The 18,060-nt window shown below is 34.8% G+C and overlaps 1 protein-coding gene and 1 non-coding gene across 4 annotated transcripts in view; one reads left to right on the top strand and one right to left on the bottom strand.

Moving 5' to 3' along the window:
* Positions 1 to 2,567: 2,567 nt before the first annotated feature.
* Positions 2,568 to 2,688, bottom strand: LOC123836813 (U6atac minor spliceosomal RNA). Its single transcript, XR_006789077.1, has one exon. It is a non-coding gene; the product is annotated as a U6atac minor spliceosomal RNA (small nuclear RNA).
* A 409-nt stretch (positions 2,689 to 3,097) lies between these two features.
* CETN3 (centrin 3) overlaps positions 3,098 to 18,060 on the top strand; it is a 60,495-nt gene continuing 45,532 nt past the window's right edge. For all 3 annotated transcript variants that reach the window (XR_006794628.3, XM_064596363.1, XM_045898425.3), the window contains exons 1-4: positions 3,098 to 3,236; positions 5,098 to 5,233; positions 6,883 to 6,997; positions 12,751 to 12,942. Coding sequence is in view for 2 of the 3 variants with exons in the window: in XM_064596363.1 (XP_064452433.1) it covers positions 3,220 to 3,236; positions 5,098 to 5,233; positions 6,883 to 6,997; positions 12,751 to 12,942 (460 nt within the window). In the remaining variant the exon portion in view is untranslated. The remainder of the gene's footprint in view (positions 3,237 to 5,097; positions 5,234 to 6,882; positions 6,998 to 12,750; positions 12,943 to 18,060) is intronic.

The raw sequence follows: 18,060 nt of genomic DNA, 5'->3' as shown, positions 1-18,060 counted from the left end.
CGACTGCTTAACGACTTTCAGTTCTAATAGTCTAATACTCTCGGATTTTTCCAGGTAATCATATTATCCACACATAATGTTAATTTTATATATCACCTCTTTTTCTTGTTTTAGTACATCATTGATTAGAATTTCAGAGACAGTGCTGATAACTATTTTAATGGTATTTGTGGCAGAGCTGCAAATCCCCTATCTTATCTTTAGTAATAGATGATCTGACCCCAACTTTTAGCAGGGCAGTTTTTCAGCTAGAGATTTGTTTTTCCAGCCTCCCTCGTAGCAAGGAGTGGACAAGTCACTAATTTTCACTACTATGCAGAAATGATACATAAACTTTCCTGTCATTCCTTTAGCAGGATATCCTGCTGAAAACATTTTAAACATTTAAAAATCTATTTTTCCCAAATTATTTGCCCACCAAACCCATTCTTCAAGAAATGACCATAAACATCCCACAAAATTCTAGTGTTGCAGGTACCAGGTTTAAGAAACACTAGCACTTTTTTCTTTTTTTTTTTAAGGGAGGTTTCTTTTTTCTTTTTTTTAAAGATTTTATTTTTTTTATTTATTTGACAGAGAGACAGACAGAGAGAGAGCACAAGCAGGGGGAGCAGTAGAGGGAGAGGGAGAAGCAGGCTCGCCACTGGTCAGGGAGCCCAATGCGGGGCTCGATCCCAGGACCCTGGGATCACGACCTGAGCAGAAGGCACTTAATGACTGAGCCACCCAGGTGCCCCAACACTAGCATTTTTCAAATATGCTGTTCAAGTTAAAAATGTACCTTCTACATCTGGTTTATTAATATACATTTTATTAGAAATGGACTTTGAATATTTTCCAGTGCCTTTTCAGATACTGAGCTTATCTCCTTAACCCAGAATTATGATTAATACAGATTTGTATTTTGAACTATCTTTGGATTTTAAAAATAAACTCTATTTGGTTTCAGTGAAATGTTCAATACCAAATTGATTTTGCCAACATCTAAAATGTCTGCACATATATTCACTAATGAACATCAAATACGAGCCAAGCACATAGAATGGTGAGTAACATGCACACTCTCCTCATGAAGCATACAGTGATTTTAAATGTTTTTTTAGGATTTTAAATGCTTTTAATGTTTTCTGTGCTAGCTTCACATTAGCTAGAACGTTTAAAAAGTTCTCCATCATGCTTTGAGTTTAAAGAATTAGCTCCTCAGAAATTTTTATGAATTCAAAGTTGTTTTTTCTTTTTTCTTTTAGTAATCTCCACAGCCAACGTGGGGCTTGAACCCATGACCCCAAGATCAAGAGTTGCCTGCTCCTAATGAATTTTTAACTCACCCATAACTCTGAGTGGGCTGGATGCCTTTTTATTTTATGGCATGGAATTCTGGCACCATCCTACTGTTCAGTCCTATCTATAGTTACTGACCTAATTCAGTTTTCTATCTTCTTTCAGTCATCTGTTTCCTTTGGAAAGTGATTATTTCATTTTGATATTAATATTTATTAGCAGCATGGAGTTGTATGAAGTATTTTAGTAATTTGTAAAGCTCCCTCTTATTTTTTTTGTAATTTTTAAAATTAAGTTCTATGCCCAATGTGGGGCTTGAACTCATAATCCAGAGATCAAGAGTTGCATGCTCTACAGACTGAGCCAGCCAGACACCCCAACCTCTCTTTTAAACTACCAAAAACCTTATTAGTGGCAATATTCCCTTTTCCTTTTTGACTTAAAGGAGATTTATAAAGTACTTTAAAAGGGTAAGTTTTCTAATTTTGTTTTTTGGGGGGCTATCCTTGAACTTCTAACTTTTAGACTTACACCATCATAGTAGTTTTACTTGTCCAAATTTTGCTCATCCTTCTAGGCCTAACATATAGGCCAAATCCTTTAAGAAGACTTTCTTCTGTCCTTTTGTGTTCTATCCCTTCCTTAAACTTATTATGTGTGTGTGTGTTATGTGTATGCATCTCCTTTATACATACACAATAGTGTTTGTTTATCGTCCCCCTTTCCCTGCCCGACACCCACATTCAGGCTATTTTATTCCTTTATAAGATTTACAGCTTAGTTCAGTGCTTTGTGGGTTTTCACAGCAAGATTCCATTCAATGCAACAAATATTTATTGAGCACCTATGCATCAGGCATTGTATTAGGCACTAGGAACAGCGTTAAATGAAAGATAAAATCCTACACCTCAAGAAAGCCTAGTAGAAATGATAAACAAGTAAACAATTTAATTACCCAAATGAGCTTCAAGAACTTAGTTTGCAACTTCAGACAACATAATGTGTGTAAGCAGCTCACAACACTGGAAAATAAAGGACATAAGAGAACAAATCCATTCAAGGAGGAAGAGGGGAGATATAGGCCGGTTAAGTACCGCTTCACCGTAAATAGCCTAGTAATTCAACCCCCTAATTATACAAATATAATCTACAGCCCCTGCCTTAGAATCACCTGGACAGTTTGTAAGGAAAAAAAGAGTGCGGATTCATACCTACTAAAATCAGAATGGGAGAAAGATACATTTAAATCTGCGTTTTAAACAAACTCCCTATGTACTCAGGCCATCCAAGGTTTTAGGATATAGCGAAGTAGGTGGCATGCCTTAACTGTATGCGTGTTGACACGCCCGAGGACCTCTTCCATCCTTGTCAAGGGGAGTGCTAACCTTCTTTCCTTTCATACAACAGAGCGAAGCCAAATTTGGCAGGCCTCATTCCCCAGCTACTCCCTCCTTCTAGCTGAGGAGGCTAACCCCGCAGCCATGCCTCTTCTCCCTTCCTTCCTTTCCCTTGGAGTTGTCCGTCTCGTCTCCGGTCACTCGCCTCAGGCTACAGGCCTCCTTGCGTGAGGCGAGATCCGACCACCTACCGCCCAATCTATCACGCAAACACCCAGACCCTCGCTCCGCAAAGGATTCGTGGAAACCGCGACAGGCCAATCTAAAGGGCGGGAGGAGGGGCAGCAGAAGCACAGGGAAGAGCGGTTTCTTTGATTGACGCGAAATATGCCCAATGAGAGCAGAGGACTAGTGACGTTTCCGTCTCAATGGCCAGGACGTTAGCAATGTTAACCAATCCGGCTCAGAAGTGTCTACCTTGTGGGAGGTCCTTGAGGCCGCTGAGGTCGTGAGTGTCTGTTGAACGGCTTGTGGAAGTCGTGCTGCCTTGGGTAGGGCGTTAAAGTCGTTCTTGAGAGGAACGTCTCTGTCCGAAGAGAAAATGAGTTTAGCTCTGAGGTCGGTAATGAGGAGGCCGCAAAGCTCTCCACACCCCGCAGCGGGCCCTAGGGCGGGTGTGTGTAGAAGGGAGGTAGTTGGGGCCGAGGCGAGGAAGGGGATGCAGTTTGGGACGAGGGAGAGGAGCCTCGGCCAACCTTCCCGGGCCCAGACCCCTCACCCTGGGGGCCGTGGTGTCTCGAAGGAGATGAGTCCCGTGCATTTCTGCTGAGGTGGTTAGGTTTAGCAGTGCGTTGGGCTTTGCACCACCAAAAAGACGGGTTATTTTAGATGCGAGGACGGAGTGAAATATCGCGATGTTTCTTCTCGCGGTGTTTCTGCGAGAAATCAGGCCAAGGAGCATACCTCCTTTCATTCAGCTCCGCCTTCCTGGTCCACGGCACCCCCTTAGCTGCTCTAATGCCATCATACTTAACTATAAATTTTGGAAATAACGTAAAACCCCTCCTTGATTTTATCCTGGGGCCCTGTTTTAAGGTATAACCCAAATGACTTTAACTGGTAATCTCTCTCTTAGGTTTTTCAAGTTTTTTGAGTTTCTTTACCTTTAATTCAATTCTAGTCTCTAACCCCCTGTCTGTTGCCCCAGCGCCATGTAGACGTTTTACCTTAAAAATAAGTAGTTATACCTCTCCAAACAGCTGCCTCGTTCGGCTAAGAGATTCCTTGCGTGGAATCAGTTGTAGGTCTGTGGTGGACTTCGCCGTCCAGAGAAAATGACCCCGGGAATGTCCAAGCTTGTGTGAAGTCAGGTCTCTTGTGAAAGAAAGATTTTCCTCAGCTTTATTTATTATACCTTTTCTGATCACTTTCTAATCATCTCTTTCCTTTGTTGTAGATTTTTAGAGAGCAAAACACGAGCAAATAGATAACGTTTTATTAAAATCAACCAAGCTTTCTTTACATTTTGAAGTTTTATGAAACTGTTTCAAAACGGAGTGTTTTTATACAGATGTTGCAGCCCCATTTGAAATTTTGGAACACTAAGATCAGTATCTCTTAAGACATTTCTGGCTTTGTAAATAGGATTTCCTTTAAAAAAATACCCGGGGTTTATGAGAAACTAAATCTAAATTTACAAGTGAGATTTACAAAACCATTGACTCTTCACTTTATATTATAGAAAATTAGCACAAATATACTTTTTTGGCATTTAATTTTTATGGTTTAGTCTATATTTAGACTTCAGTATTTTGGTTGATTTGTTAATATCAATGGAAGAAATTATAAATAAAGTGCCAAACTTAGAAATATGTAATCTAAATCACTTTTAACCTACAATGCCAAAAACTTTGTAAGTTGTTAAATTATATGCTTTATGGGTAGTAATTTTGATAACTTATAAATGCTATCAAAAGTAAACCAAATATATATATATATAAAAAAAAGTAAACCAAATATATAGTGATCATCAATTATGAATTTTCCTCTGATTTTTTTTAACACTATGTTGTAGAGTAATGTGAATAGTTATGTATGAGTGCCTTGGTTTTTTGTTGGGATTTCTGTCATGAAAGTAATGTTTTTTTATTCACAGTTCTTATTTCTTCCACATTAATATCATTGAGAATAAATACAAAGTCAGAAGGAAAGAAAGTTAGGTCCTCATTTCTTCTAATAACCTGTAACACTTTTCAGTTTTGGAAAGTGCAGATTTATAGCAGCTTAGACTATGGAGTGATCAAAGCTTTGACTCATGTAAGGAAAATTCATTTTTCTCCCAAATACTTCCTTTGTAGAAATTTTAAAAAGTATTCATTGGTTAATTTTTTTGTTGCATTTTGGAATCTTATTTTAATCATCTAGATGCACAGGAGAATAGGATTAAAGTAGACTGAATAGACATTTTTTCTTTTCATAGAAATGAGCTTGTAGTAGACAAAACAAAGAGGAAAAAAAGAAGAGAACTCTCTGAAGAACAGAAACAAGAAATTAAAGATGCTTTTGAACTATTTGACACAGACAAAGATGAAGCAATAGATTATCATGAATTAAAGGTAATAGGGTACTTCAAAATGTATATTTTTCTGTTAAAATTATTTGCATTTTTGATAGTTGGTTGCAGTACATTTCTAAAGTATTTTAACTAAACTGGTTGTGGAAATATGAAACCATTTTAGATGTTCACAGTTAAACGCTATAATAAAATTGAATAATACTCCTAATATCTTTTTACTTTCCTTTCACATTGTAAAGTGAATAGTATTTTAAATATAAAAATACATTACTATGGAGGGCCTTATTTTTCATTCACATAATAAAAGTAATTCATATTATAGGATTTAAACAGTTCTTACTGTATTCTTCCCACTGTTGGGTTTTTTTTTGTTTTTTTTTTGGATTTTTTGTTTTTTTTTGTTTTTGGTTTTGTTTTTTTTTTGGTGACTCATTCTTTTTTCACATTGTGAGAGTGTTATTTCTCTTTTAATTTGGACATGTTAGTAATACATTCTTCACATACTTTCTCTGGTGCAAACGATGTAAGTGATGTCTGATGTCGACACATGCTAATGGGGGAAAACTGTCAATCCTAGGACCTAGAATTATTTATAAAGATGCAAGAGTTTGTTTAGGGTAGTACAGATCTCACACTCAGCACAATAAGAAAGGCAACATTTTGGTAGCTCTTTAGCTCTCTTTTTTCCCACTGTTTTTTTTTTTTTTTCATTTATCCAGTTTTGATCAGTTCTTCCTCTATAATGTCTCTTCCATTTGTTAACCATTGTTATTATCTTGGTTTAGGATCTTATTTCATACCTGGATCTTCCGAAATGGTTTCTCCATTTCTAGTTCACTCTATATACTACCATTAGATTCATCTTTCTAAGATTCTTTCCTCATATTGTTCATTGTTCGTAAACCTTTAGTGGCTCCTCATTGTACACTGCATAAAGTTCAGATTCCTTTGGTTTTTATTGACTGCTCCCCACACTTTTACTACTACCTACTTTTCTCATTTGCTAACTGCTTGTTTCCATCTGAGCTCTTCCTGTTTCAGGTAAGGTAAGCTGCTCTGTTCACTGTCCTCAAGCCTATATATTATGGTATCTGTTTTAAAGCCAGTCATCCTTTTCTCAGTGCTCTTCTACTTTATTTTGTCCATACATCAGAGAACAAATGGAACCTTTCCAAGTAAGACTTCTTTAATCAGTATCATGTCTCTCCGTTTTTGTTAATAGTAACAAGATTTCTTCTTTCTTTAAACTCAGGGGCCTGGACTATTTATACTTAATAACTAATCATGTAGAGTCTCAGGATAACTCTTACTTTAATTCTTTTATCTCTTCTGTTGTATAAATTTTTAATATTTATGCTATGACTTTTTTTCATTTTGGTGGTTAATCGTTTGAGAACAAATAACTTGTTAAGATGATCTGTATAGTAAGTCAGTCCATTGTATAGTGTATTTTATAAACAACTGGTTGGTTCTATAAAAAAGGATATATAAATGAAAAAATTGCTGTTTAATTTCAGTAGTAGAGAAAAACTATCACTTTGATTTTTTTAGAGACATAAAACATGCAAAAGAATTAAATATTTTACTAATGTGCTGATATCCCTAAGTTGTAAAAATTTATTTAAGAATTGGAAGTCACTTCTTTCGAAAGAGTGGTTTATAATTTGCTTTTCCCTTTTAATCCAAAAGGTGGCAATGAGAGCTTTGGGGTTTGATGTAAAAAAAGCTGATGTACTGAAGATTCTTAAAGATTATGACAGAGAAGCCACAGGGAAAATCACCTTTGAAGATTTTAATGAAGTTGGTGTGTATTTTAATAAAGGTCTTTGTAATTAGCACTTGTTAGGAAATTATCCGTTAATATTAGTATTTTTTTAATTCTCTGGAATTTTGTTATTGAACATTGCTGTATAAGGTAGATATTATAATGGGGGTTTGGGGGCACTCTTTTCCCTTATTTTAAAGAAAAATAAGATTTACAGCCTCATTATGGGATTTATCATTTTGGCTTTTGTCCTGAAGATTCTAATCAAGGAACTATTATGTAGCTTTTTGTGGAAAGATGTCTTCCTAAGTAACCTGTGTTTATATTATGTGATAAAACTAAAAGGGTGATCAAAAAATTATTTTCTTAGAGTAAAACAGAAAATTCGGTATCCTTTTGTTTGGAAAATATTTCCTAAGACCATTCTGGTGTATGATTTTTGTTGGCAGAGTGGGAGAAGAGAAAACCTGTAGCATTTGGTATCTTTGACTGTAGAGGAAGTGCTTGCCTTTAGGTTGACAAAGCTTATGAGGGGCTACATATTCTGTATGACTTGATCTCAGTGAATAAAGTCATCTGTTTAAAGTTGAGGGTCAGGAGAGGATTGTAGTAAAGGAGGCATTTGGCAAACTCAAGCAGGAGAAAACATTTTAGAACAACCAACTAAGCATACTGTGTCGTGAGCTTAATATGATTGAATTTTCATATAGTTGATTATAGTGAATTAGTTATAGCATATGTCAGGCTTTTTTAGAATAGAAGATTCTGGAAGGCAAGGACTTTGCTATTATGATTTAAATATATTGCATAGGATATTATACACAGAATGTACATATATTCATAAAGTGCTTTTTTTAATTAAATTTTCTAAAGCAGTAATACCACCTTATATATGTCATGATATAAGCATATCAGAGTTATTTTTAGATATTTAAAAAATTTAGGAACAAATCCAGTTACACACACAAAACCTTTGTGTAAATATTCAGAAAGAAGCAATATAGAAAGCAAAAAGAAAGGGCAGTTTGGAAAAGATAGATTCATATCATTAAATCATTGGTTTTATTTTTTTAATCTGAAAACTCAAAATCAAGGTGAGGAAGAGGGAAATTAAAGGATAAACGTAAAAGAGAAAGCACGACACAGAAGATTCCCACCTTGTAAACTAGGAAATCACTGTTTAGAAAGGCAGCTCAACCCCTTTGGGGAGCATATTGTGTTGTTTTCTTCTAATCTGTAGGTTTATTTACTTGAGAGAGGGAGGGAGCCATCTTTATTCTTTTAGTCTTTCAGTATTGAAGCTCTTCTGTAGTTTATGATAAGTTGGACTAATCCAAGTTCTTATTTAGATTGTTGATTTATAGAAACGGGTGTTAAGGATATAGTGGTAATGGTACTGTTAGGAAAGAGCTACAATTCAGGCACATTTGGTACAATGTAGTGGTTTAGCATGGACATTTTGGAACCAGAATGCCTGGGTTCATATCTTGGTTTTGCCACTTACTAGCTGTTTAACTTGGTCATTTTACTTGTCTGTGTCTCATTTGCAGATATAAAATGGGGATAGTTGTACTGTCTTGTGGGTTCTTGGGAGGAATAAATAAGTTAATATGTAAAATGCTTACTAGAAGGGGGCCTAGCTATAGAAAGTACTATTAAGTATTTGTTATTATTACTTTAAAAAATTGTCTTTGTTTCACTTTGTTTTAATGCCTAGTAATGATTGTGTATGCATCACTGGAACATAAAATGTACAGTTTTCTGATTACTTTTTTTTCATAGTGGCAGGCTATTTTAGGCATTATATCATCCTTAATAATTTTATGCAACACATTATTTCACCTTAAGTAAATACAATTTTAAAATTGCGATTTTATTAGCAGTTGAAGCCAGAGTCCCATGTCATCTTCATCTTTTCCTGATCCTCCATCTTTTCTATGTTATTAACAGAGCACTTATACTGGGTTCTTTACAGAATAAACGGCCATGACTAAACTTCTGCTCTGACTTTCAAAGATCAAACTTTTGACCAGCTTAGCATACTTCAGCTATCCTCAGTACCAGTAGTCAAAAATGTATTACTGTTTAGAAATCAGTCAAGAACTATGTATTCTCTCCATTTGTTGATTATTTTTCAATAATAACTGAGCACAGATGAATGTATATTTTATACTTTGGAAAAAATAACTCCAAACCAGAACATTTGAGTCTTAGTTTTATGTATTATCTATTACTGTTGAAGGATATTGTTCTGCAGATATTTCTGGATGAAGTCTAACACTGAACCAGAATTTTCCCAATGTTAGAAAAAAATATTAAAATATATTTAATGTAAGTTAAGAATCTAGACAGCTTGAGGTTAGTGAGTAGTAACAAAGATGTTTTAGGAATTGCTCCTTTAAAGTAAGACCAAGATAAGTCAGATGTTTGTACTCCCTCTTTTATTGGCACAAATGAATTATTCCATTGCCTATTTAGAATAGAATATTCTATTACTGTTTTTGCTTTGCTTATTTAACAAACATTCCCTGAATTTTTTGGCATTAGGTACTTTGCGTTGAGGGAGGGGAATTAAAAGTTGCTAAAAGGTTCTTTCAAGGAGCTTACCATTTAAATGTAGGTAATAACAAGCTATAGTGTTCTGTGGTAAATTATAATTTTGTTTGGAGCAGAAGTTGGCAAACTACAGCCCTTAGGCTAAATTCAGCTGTTGCTTCCACACTGCCTCATCTTTTATGCTGCCTTTGTGCTGTCATGGCAGAGGAAGTAGTTTAGTCAGAGACCTTATACCCTCCACAAAGCCAAAAATATTTACTGTCTGGCCTTTAACAAAAACAAAGAGAATTGTCAATTCCTGGTCTAGAGCAATTGAAGAAGACTTTGCAGAGGGGATTTTTAATTTAGACCTTTTGGGATGTGAATAGGATTTCCTCCTAAAGAGAAGATTGTGGGAACGAGTAGAGAAAGACATTGCAGGCAGAGAAAACAGCAACAACAAAGAGTGGTATAGTAGAAGTATAGTATGTTTGGGAAACCAGGTAGTCTCCTGTTGTGGAGGTTAGGGAAATGCAAAGATAGGATTGGGCCAAATACATAGTCTTGCATCATGTGTAGTGCTTGGACTTCAGTTAGCAGGTGATCATTTTCAGTTTCTGAGGAAGAGAAGATGATATATTTTAGAAAGGTAACTCTATTGAGAGTATTAAAGATGGGTTGGAGGGAAGAGAGACTGCAGACAGGAAAAAAAACAGACTTCTATTATGCTGAGGGTGGTGAGAATGAAAAGAGATACATTTAAGAGTAAAAAAGGTAGTGTCCTCAGTACTCTGGGAATTAATCACTGGTTAGGTTTATGGGATTTAAAATGTTTAGACTTCAAATAGGGGAGATATCTGTTAATGGTGCTGTTATCTTTTTTGAGGTGGGGCATCAGCCACTATCTTGGTGATAGTAGGAGGAGTTTGGGTTCCACAATGTTGAGTTTAAAGTAACTTTTTTTTTTTTAAAGATTTTATTTATTTATTTGAGAGAGAGAGAGAGAGAAACCGCATGAGAGGGGAGAGGGTCAGAGGGGAGAAGCAGGCTCCCCGCTGAGCCGGGAGCCCGATGTGGGACTCGATCCCAGGACTCTGGGATCATGACCTGAGCTGAAGGCAGTCGCTTAACCAACTGAGCCACCCAGGCGCCCTAAAGTAACTTTTATTTTTGGATAGAAACCCCCAAAAGACAATGAGAAATACGGTTGAAGCTATATTTCTAGCAGTACTTTTAATGATTTTTGATAAACTTTTAATGTGATGTTTTTTAATGGGCTGTGTTCTTAACTGATTTTTATAATGTGTAAGGTCTAACTATTTTGAGGAAGTATATTTCTGGTAGTATGATTTTTTGAAAATAGAGTTACATGGACAGAAATTGAACCCACCTTAACTGTATGTTAGTTGACTTATTTTCATTGGGAAAAAAGTGTATTCCTTATAATTAAATTCTACTTTGTGGAATAGGATTAGAGCATGAAGGCATGGAGGAGAGTCACCATAAAGTTACAATGTTTTAGTTGTCCAAAATGATGGGTATTTATAATTCCCAAGAAAAGTTGTATTCTAAGGCAAAGTATTGATAAAAGATTATATATACACATAAGTCTGAAGTAACTAACACAATTAAAGCACTAGTGGGATAAGAATTTATACATCTTGGAGCCCCATCTGTTCCCCACATCACCCTGTTGCTTCTTTAAGTACATTAATACTCAGCAAGCTGCTTTTTTGGTTCACCTGTCATGTAAATTATTTAATTGGTGAAGAAAATTTCTTAACACTTTTTTTTTCCTTGTCCTGCTTTTTTGTTGGGACTAAATTCAAAATAAGTTGAGTATGAGCCATAGAGTTAAGCATGGTATTTTATTTTGGTGTTATGGCTGTATATATGCCAACTCCTTTTGATTGAATATTTATGAGCTTTGGTGATTTGCATACTTATAGTAATATACTTCAATTAGTTACTTGAAAGACTTTTTGGGTACAATTAATGGTTAATAGAAAACTACTAAATATGTATGTAGATGTTTTAACATTAGCTTAAATAGGTGCTTATCCTAAAAGCTTACTCAAACCAAACATGATGACATTACAGCACAACAATAATAATTTTTTGTGGGCTTGAACTGTATTTCTCTTTTTGGGTGCATTAAACATTCCAGTACTTTCCATCTACAAACATTTGTGCAAGTTTTTAAGATTCTGTAAACCTCACCAGGACTGAGTTATTTTTAATGGCACAGTGAAAGTCATAAATAATTTTTGTTGTAGTGGTAGACTAGCATGTGGAATTACTTCAGAGATGTTTACTTAGTTATTTTCAGAATTTGATCTAGTAACTTAAAAAAATTTATACCACAGATTTTTACTTTAATTTATGTTATTGTGGCTATTGAATAAAGACTGCAAATATTGAAAATATTGTTTACTATTGTTATATATTATTACATTTAGCCTATTAAAATATATAATTTATATTGAGGTCTGGTATTTCTCACTTTTAGTTGTCTGAGAGTTATTATCTTGCTGAACAAAATGGGCATGACTTTAGAGAGATCTTTCCAGAACTTTTCTTTTTTTGGGGGGGGGTGGGTATGGAAGCTTTCTTACTGTAATCATGTTCAGTCCTTTTGGTAACTGCTTTTCATATTTTGGAAAACCAAGAGTTTCCTCAAATCATGAAGATATCAGCAGAATTTTCATCTGTGTGACATTGTGTCTTTATCAATGATGGCAGTGCATTTTATTAATTTGTCATGATTTTTGTGTCTTTAAATTAGATTTAACTTGAGGAACAATAATGTTACTATTAAGTTTAGACATCAGACATCTTTTATCTAATTAGTCTTAATTGCTTTTTTGGTATATCATATCTACAACTAAGTTACAAACTCCTAGACTTCTGTGTTTACTGTCAGTGGAGCATAGTGCAATTCTTAACAATAGTAGACCTTAAATAAATATGGTATATAATCCTTTTTATTTTGCCTCTGTGTGAGATAGTTTTGCATACTCTTATAATGGGATGAATTGTTGATAACAAAGATTAAATTTTAAAATACGGATTTGATTTTTGTAATTTCAGGTTTATCATTTTGGGTTTTGGGGCTCTGATTTGGCAGTATTATGAAACTAAATGTTGAAAGATTCACAACTTTAATTCTCATCTAACACTTGTTGATTTCACAGATGGATGCATTTGTGATTTTTATAAAGTGTTTTTAAAATTTTTAAACTTTCTTTTAACTATAGTGACAGACTGGATATTGGAAAGAGATCCACATGAAGAAATATTAAAGGCATTTAAACTATTTGATGATGATGATTCAGGTAAAATAAGCTTGAGGAATTTGCGACGTGTTGCCAGAGAATTGGGTGAAAACATGAGTGATGAAGAACTTCGGGCTATGATAGAAGAATTTGATAAAGATGGTGATGGAGAAAGTAAGTTTTGAGTAAAACACATATTCCAGGTATTAGCCCTAATGTATGCATACAGTAAATTTTTCTAAAATCAAATGATTTTCAAGACCCATTGCAGACTCTCTCTGTTTGGTATAATTGTTGTTCATCCTGTCATGGGCTTTTTGCCTAAACATTTCACGTAATTTAATTCAGAATGATGCAGATCTTTTAAAACCAACTATACTGTTTGTAACGTGACGTTCCACACTTCCAAGAAGGTACTTTACTTTTCTTTGAGGAGGAAGAATCACCAAAATTTCAGCTACTCAGTAAAATATCAGCTTTTATTGCTTTCTTCCTTAACCTACATGTACTTCTAAACTGTAACTAAGTTCTATTGGTTCTACCCTTTAAATGTTTTGAATCTTTTTTTTATATCTTTATTTACTGCTGCTGCCCTAGTTCAGGCCCTAATTTCTTTGTAGGAATGTTATCATAGCCTCATTCATTATTTCCTTGAATGCCTGCTGGATACCGTGCCTTGTGTGCTAACTGGTGCTACACAATGAAGAAGGCAGATGTGGTCTCTTTAGCTTCCTCATTGCCCTCTATGCCTATGAGCCTCTACCCTCTAATTTAGTCTGTTGATAATTCTTTTCCTAAAGTACAAGTTTTATGATGTCATTCCCCTCTTCAAATGCTGAATGATTCTTCAGTGCCTACAGAGTAAATATCAAAGCTTTCTAAGATATGTTCTGCTCTAACTATCTTCCACTTTTCTGTTTTAACTTTCACCTCCCATACATACATACCTTGTCCAAATACACTATCCTGAAAACACTTTTTTATGCTGTGCCTTTTTCATCATGCCATTCCTTAAAGTTCTAGAATGTTCTAATTGCCAGTTTCTGTCTGCTAATATGTTAGTCTTTCTCTCTGGTACAGTTTTTTTTTTTTTTTTTTTTTTTAAGATTTTATTTATTTGTGAGAGAATGAGAGCAGAAGCAGGGAGGGGGGAGAGGGAGAGGGAGAGGGAGAAGCAGACTCCCCTGCTGAGCAGGGAGCCTGATGTGGGGCTCAATCCCAGGACCACAGGATCATGACTTGAGTTGAAGGCAGATGCTTATCCAGTCGAGCCACCCAGTTGTCCCTCTCTGGTACATTTTAAACTCCCATCTTTTTCTCAGAAGCCTTCCCTAGTGGTCTCTGATGAATTATGAGATCTCCATTTAGAGGAACAAAATACTTTGACATTTTTATACAATGCCTTCTGTTAGTTACATACATGTGTATCTCTCCAGTATATTTTAAGTCCGTTAAGAGCAGTATGGAATCATAGCATGAAAGGCCTAAGGCTTTGGAATCCTACAGATCTGGATTTGAATTGAATCTCTACCACTTACGTAGTTGCTGTGTAATCTTGTGCAAGTTTTCAATGTTTTCTGAGTCTTGGTTTCCCATTTATTAAAATGAGAAGGGAGATACCTTCCAGGATGGTTGTAAGTATTAAAGGAAGATATTTGAAGGTGCTTAGCATTAAATGGAAGCTTGTTTTCCTTTTTTTGTATCTTATCTTTATATTCCCCTGCATTTTCTTGAACATGAGTGCTCTGATGTTTATTGACTTAAAGCCCTAAGCAGGAGTGTGTGTTACAGTAGATATATGTTGATACAGTATCAACTATACATATGTACATAAATATATACATAATATATATATTACCGGAAATATTGGAAGTACTGGTATGCTTTAATAAGGAGGTAAGACAGTAGCAACTAGCTATTAGTTCAGGTTTGTAGATTGTCCTTTAAATTGTGCATTGTTATACTTTCTCATTATATTTATGTAAATATTATTTGAACATTATGAACTTTTTAATACTAGTTCTTTGAAGGGATTTATTTATATTTTAAAACAAAGATGATTAAAACTTGAGGAAATTTAAATGATTTCTTGAGCTCACACTCTAATATTTGGATTTAGTATCTACTGCCTTCATATTTTAAAAATTTTTGTGTCTTCCCCAGCTATTGGCTGTTACCCCAAACTAGCTTTAAAGCAGCTCCGTTCTGTAAGGGTACTATCTTCAATGGCATAGAGAATCTTGATATATCTATTTTTTAAATCTTTAGTAATGGCTACTACATGTGTCAAAAGATAGTTATTTTCTTTCCTGTCCTAGGCACATGCAAGTTAGATTTTGGTTATTAGCTTCATTTGACACTAGAAGAAAATATCAATTAGGAAGCTGCCTCTTAAATTCAAACTTGATGTAAAACTTTGCCTAGAAAATGTGTCCATTTCTTGATCCCTTGTTAGTCTGCTCTGTTTGCTGCTTTTTAATCTCAGAGTTCATACCTGTGCTCTATTGCTTGAAGATTTTAGTGCATCCTTAAAACATTTCTTTGGTTCTTAATGCTTGCTTTACTTTAAGTCACCATACAACTGTTGCTTGAGCATCCTACTGTCATTTATTCAAATGACTAGTTAGGTAAGTAATATTTTTTCTATTTTTTCTAAGTGATTGATTACAAATAAAATACAGTGATACATAGTCTTTTATTGTTAAGATTTGTCTTTTTTGTTGGGGGGGAAGGGTTTGTTCTTATATTAAATTCATCTAATCTGGTAGTTTCCAATTTGAGATGTGAGTTTCTGGGAGCGGGGGGCCTTCTGAAGTATTGCATGCAGTCTGGGTATATGCATCAAATATTGTCTATAGACCATATGAATAATAGTATTGCACATGCATACATATACTGCTCTTACTTATATCTCTAAATGCTCTTGCAATTGATAAAAATACTTATTATTCAGAATTCATAGTAGCTCTTTGACATTAATTTATTTCTCAAACAAGGCATGCTAAGTATGACTCTTACTATGCCAAGTCCAGAAATTATTGTTGAAAGGCATTTTCATATTCAGAAACAATGAGAACTATAATACATTTAGTCTGGCTTTGGGTACTGCGTTTACTTATATGGGTCTCTGCAGCTGTATGAAAAACTGCCCATTTTTGAGAAAATATAAGTTACATTTTATAATAATTTGTTTATTTGGATTCTTTTGGCTGCAGTTTTGTTTGATGTAACCTGTTTTCTTTGTATATGTTAAACTAGTAAAGATCATAATACTTGCTGTCTTTTATGTGGACTTTAGTAATTCTGTTCTTTATGAATTTTTCACACTTTAGTATTTAGGAGCAATGAAAAAAAATTTTTTTTAAAGATTTTGTCAGAGAGAGAGAGCACAAGCAGGGGGATCAGAAGGCAGAGGGAGAAGCAGGCTCCCCACTGAGCAAGGAGCCTGATGCAGGACTTGATCCCAGGACCCTGGGATCATGACCTGAGCCAAAGGCAGTCGCCCAACCGATTGAGCCACCCAGGCATCCCTGAAAAAAAAAAAGTTTTTTAATTGTGTATATAGAATAATAAATATGGTAAAGGAGGAGTTAAAGAAAAAAGATATAATGCAAAATATAACTAGAGCTGTGGTAATGATATCAAAAGAATCCCTTCCCCATTATTGCTCCCAAGATATATACAACACAGTAAATCTTTTTAGAAAAATAAAAGCAACATTTAAAAACCCAAAGTGTAAATAAAATCTTTAAAAAAGGTGGGGGGGCGCCTGGGGGGCTCAGTCAGTTAAGCATCTGCCTTTAGCTCAGGTCATGATCCCAGGGTCCTGGGATTGAGCCCTGCATCGGGCTCCCTGGGAGTCTGCTGCTCCCTCTCCATCTGCCCCCCAACCACCTGTGTGTGCCCACACGCACACGCTCTCTCTCTCTCTAGCAAATAAAGCTTTAAAAAAAATAAAAACCCAAAGGGGAACATCTTTAAATAATGATGAGTATTAACACTTATTTAGTAGTTATAGTAGTTAATATGTTAGATTCTGGCTTAGCATGTTACATTGTGTATTATGTTATTTAATTTTTCATAATAGCTTTTGTGAAGTAACAGTATTATCTCTATTAATGCACAGAATAGGTGCATCTATGTAAGTGAGGAAACTAAAGCTCAGAGATTAATAACCTGTCCCTACTTTTATCCCACTGTTTTGCCTTTTAGGCTAGAAAGTAAAATATTAATTAGGTTTCTATGTTTATGGAGTTTTAAAAATTACATGCTATTATAATATAAAATATTCAATACTCAGTTTTCAATAAAATAGTCAATTGTCTCTTCAGATGCTAAAATTTGTTTCCCCCCCCCACCAAAGCCAGATGGTCTCTAAGGTATTTAATCTACCTAATTTCTCTACATTCTTATTTTTTCCCTTAATTTTATTTATTTATTTGAGAGAATGTGAGCCATGAGTGGTAGGGAGGGGCAGAGGGAGAGGGAGAAGCAGACTCCCCCTGAGCAGGGAGCCTGACTCGGGACTTAATCCCAGGACCCTGAGATATGACCTGAGCCGAAGGCAGATGCTTAATGACTGAGCCACCCACGCGCCTCAATTTCTCTAAATTCTTTATTTAAAAGACATGTAATAAAATTTACCCTATGAAATGATTGATTTATGAAAATTTTGTTTAAAAAGGCAGTGTAGAGGAGAATGAAATGTTGTATTTCTTTGATTCAATAAATATTTTATCAGATGCTTATTTAAAGGTAGGCATTGTGCTACATTTATTAGATATAGAAACTTGATAGAAGATATTGATAGAGAAGGAAATGTACAAAGGCATCAGATTTTCTTAATTTTCTGAAAGGCTCACTGGTACTAGAGGAGCTAATTTACTTTCCTTAGCCACTTTCTTCCCTTTAGCTTTCCACTTTTTTGGACTTAAGTATTCTGTTTTTAGGCTACGGAAATTATGGAATAGTTTAAAATATATTTAAATGCTATAATACTTTAAAGTGTTCATATGTAAATATAACAAAAATTAACTCCTGTGGTTTTAAAAACTATATATGAAACTTAATTTTGAAATTTGAGTGTTGAAATTTTACAGATTGAGAGAAAAAGTTCTAGATCTTTAAGGAACAAATCATACAAATCATATTTTACAGATTTCGAGTAATTTAATCATAGCTCTGTTATGCTATTAAAATAATTTATAGTCAAATTATTCTAAGGTTGCTTTCATTATGTTGTTTTTCTTAAAAACATACTCTTATTTCTTGTTTTGGTCTAGACACCTCAGT

The sequence above is a fragment of the Mirounga angustirostris genome, unplaced genomic scaffold, assembly GCF_029215605.1.
Source record: "Mirounga angustirostris isolate CCGP_5_RB_7025 unplaced genomic scaffold, mMirAng1.0.hap1 SCAF_7, whole genome shotgun sequence".
NCBI lineage: Eukaryota > Metazoa > Chordata > Mammalia > Carnivora > Phocidae > Mirounga > Mirounga angustirostris.
This window is presented reverse-complemented; position numbering and strand designations above follow the sequence as displayed.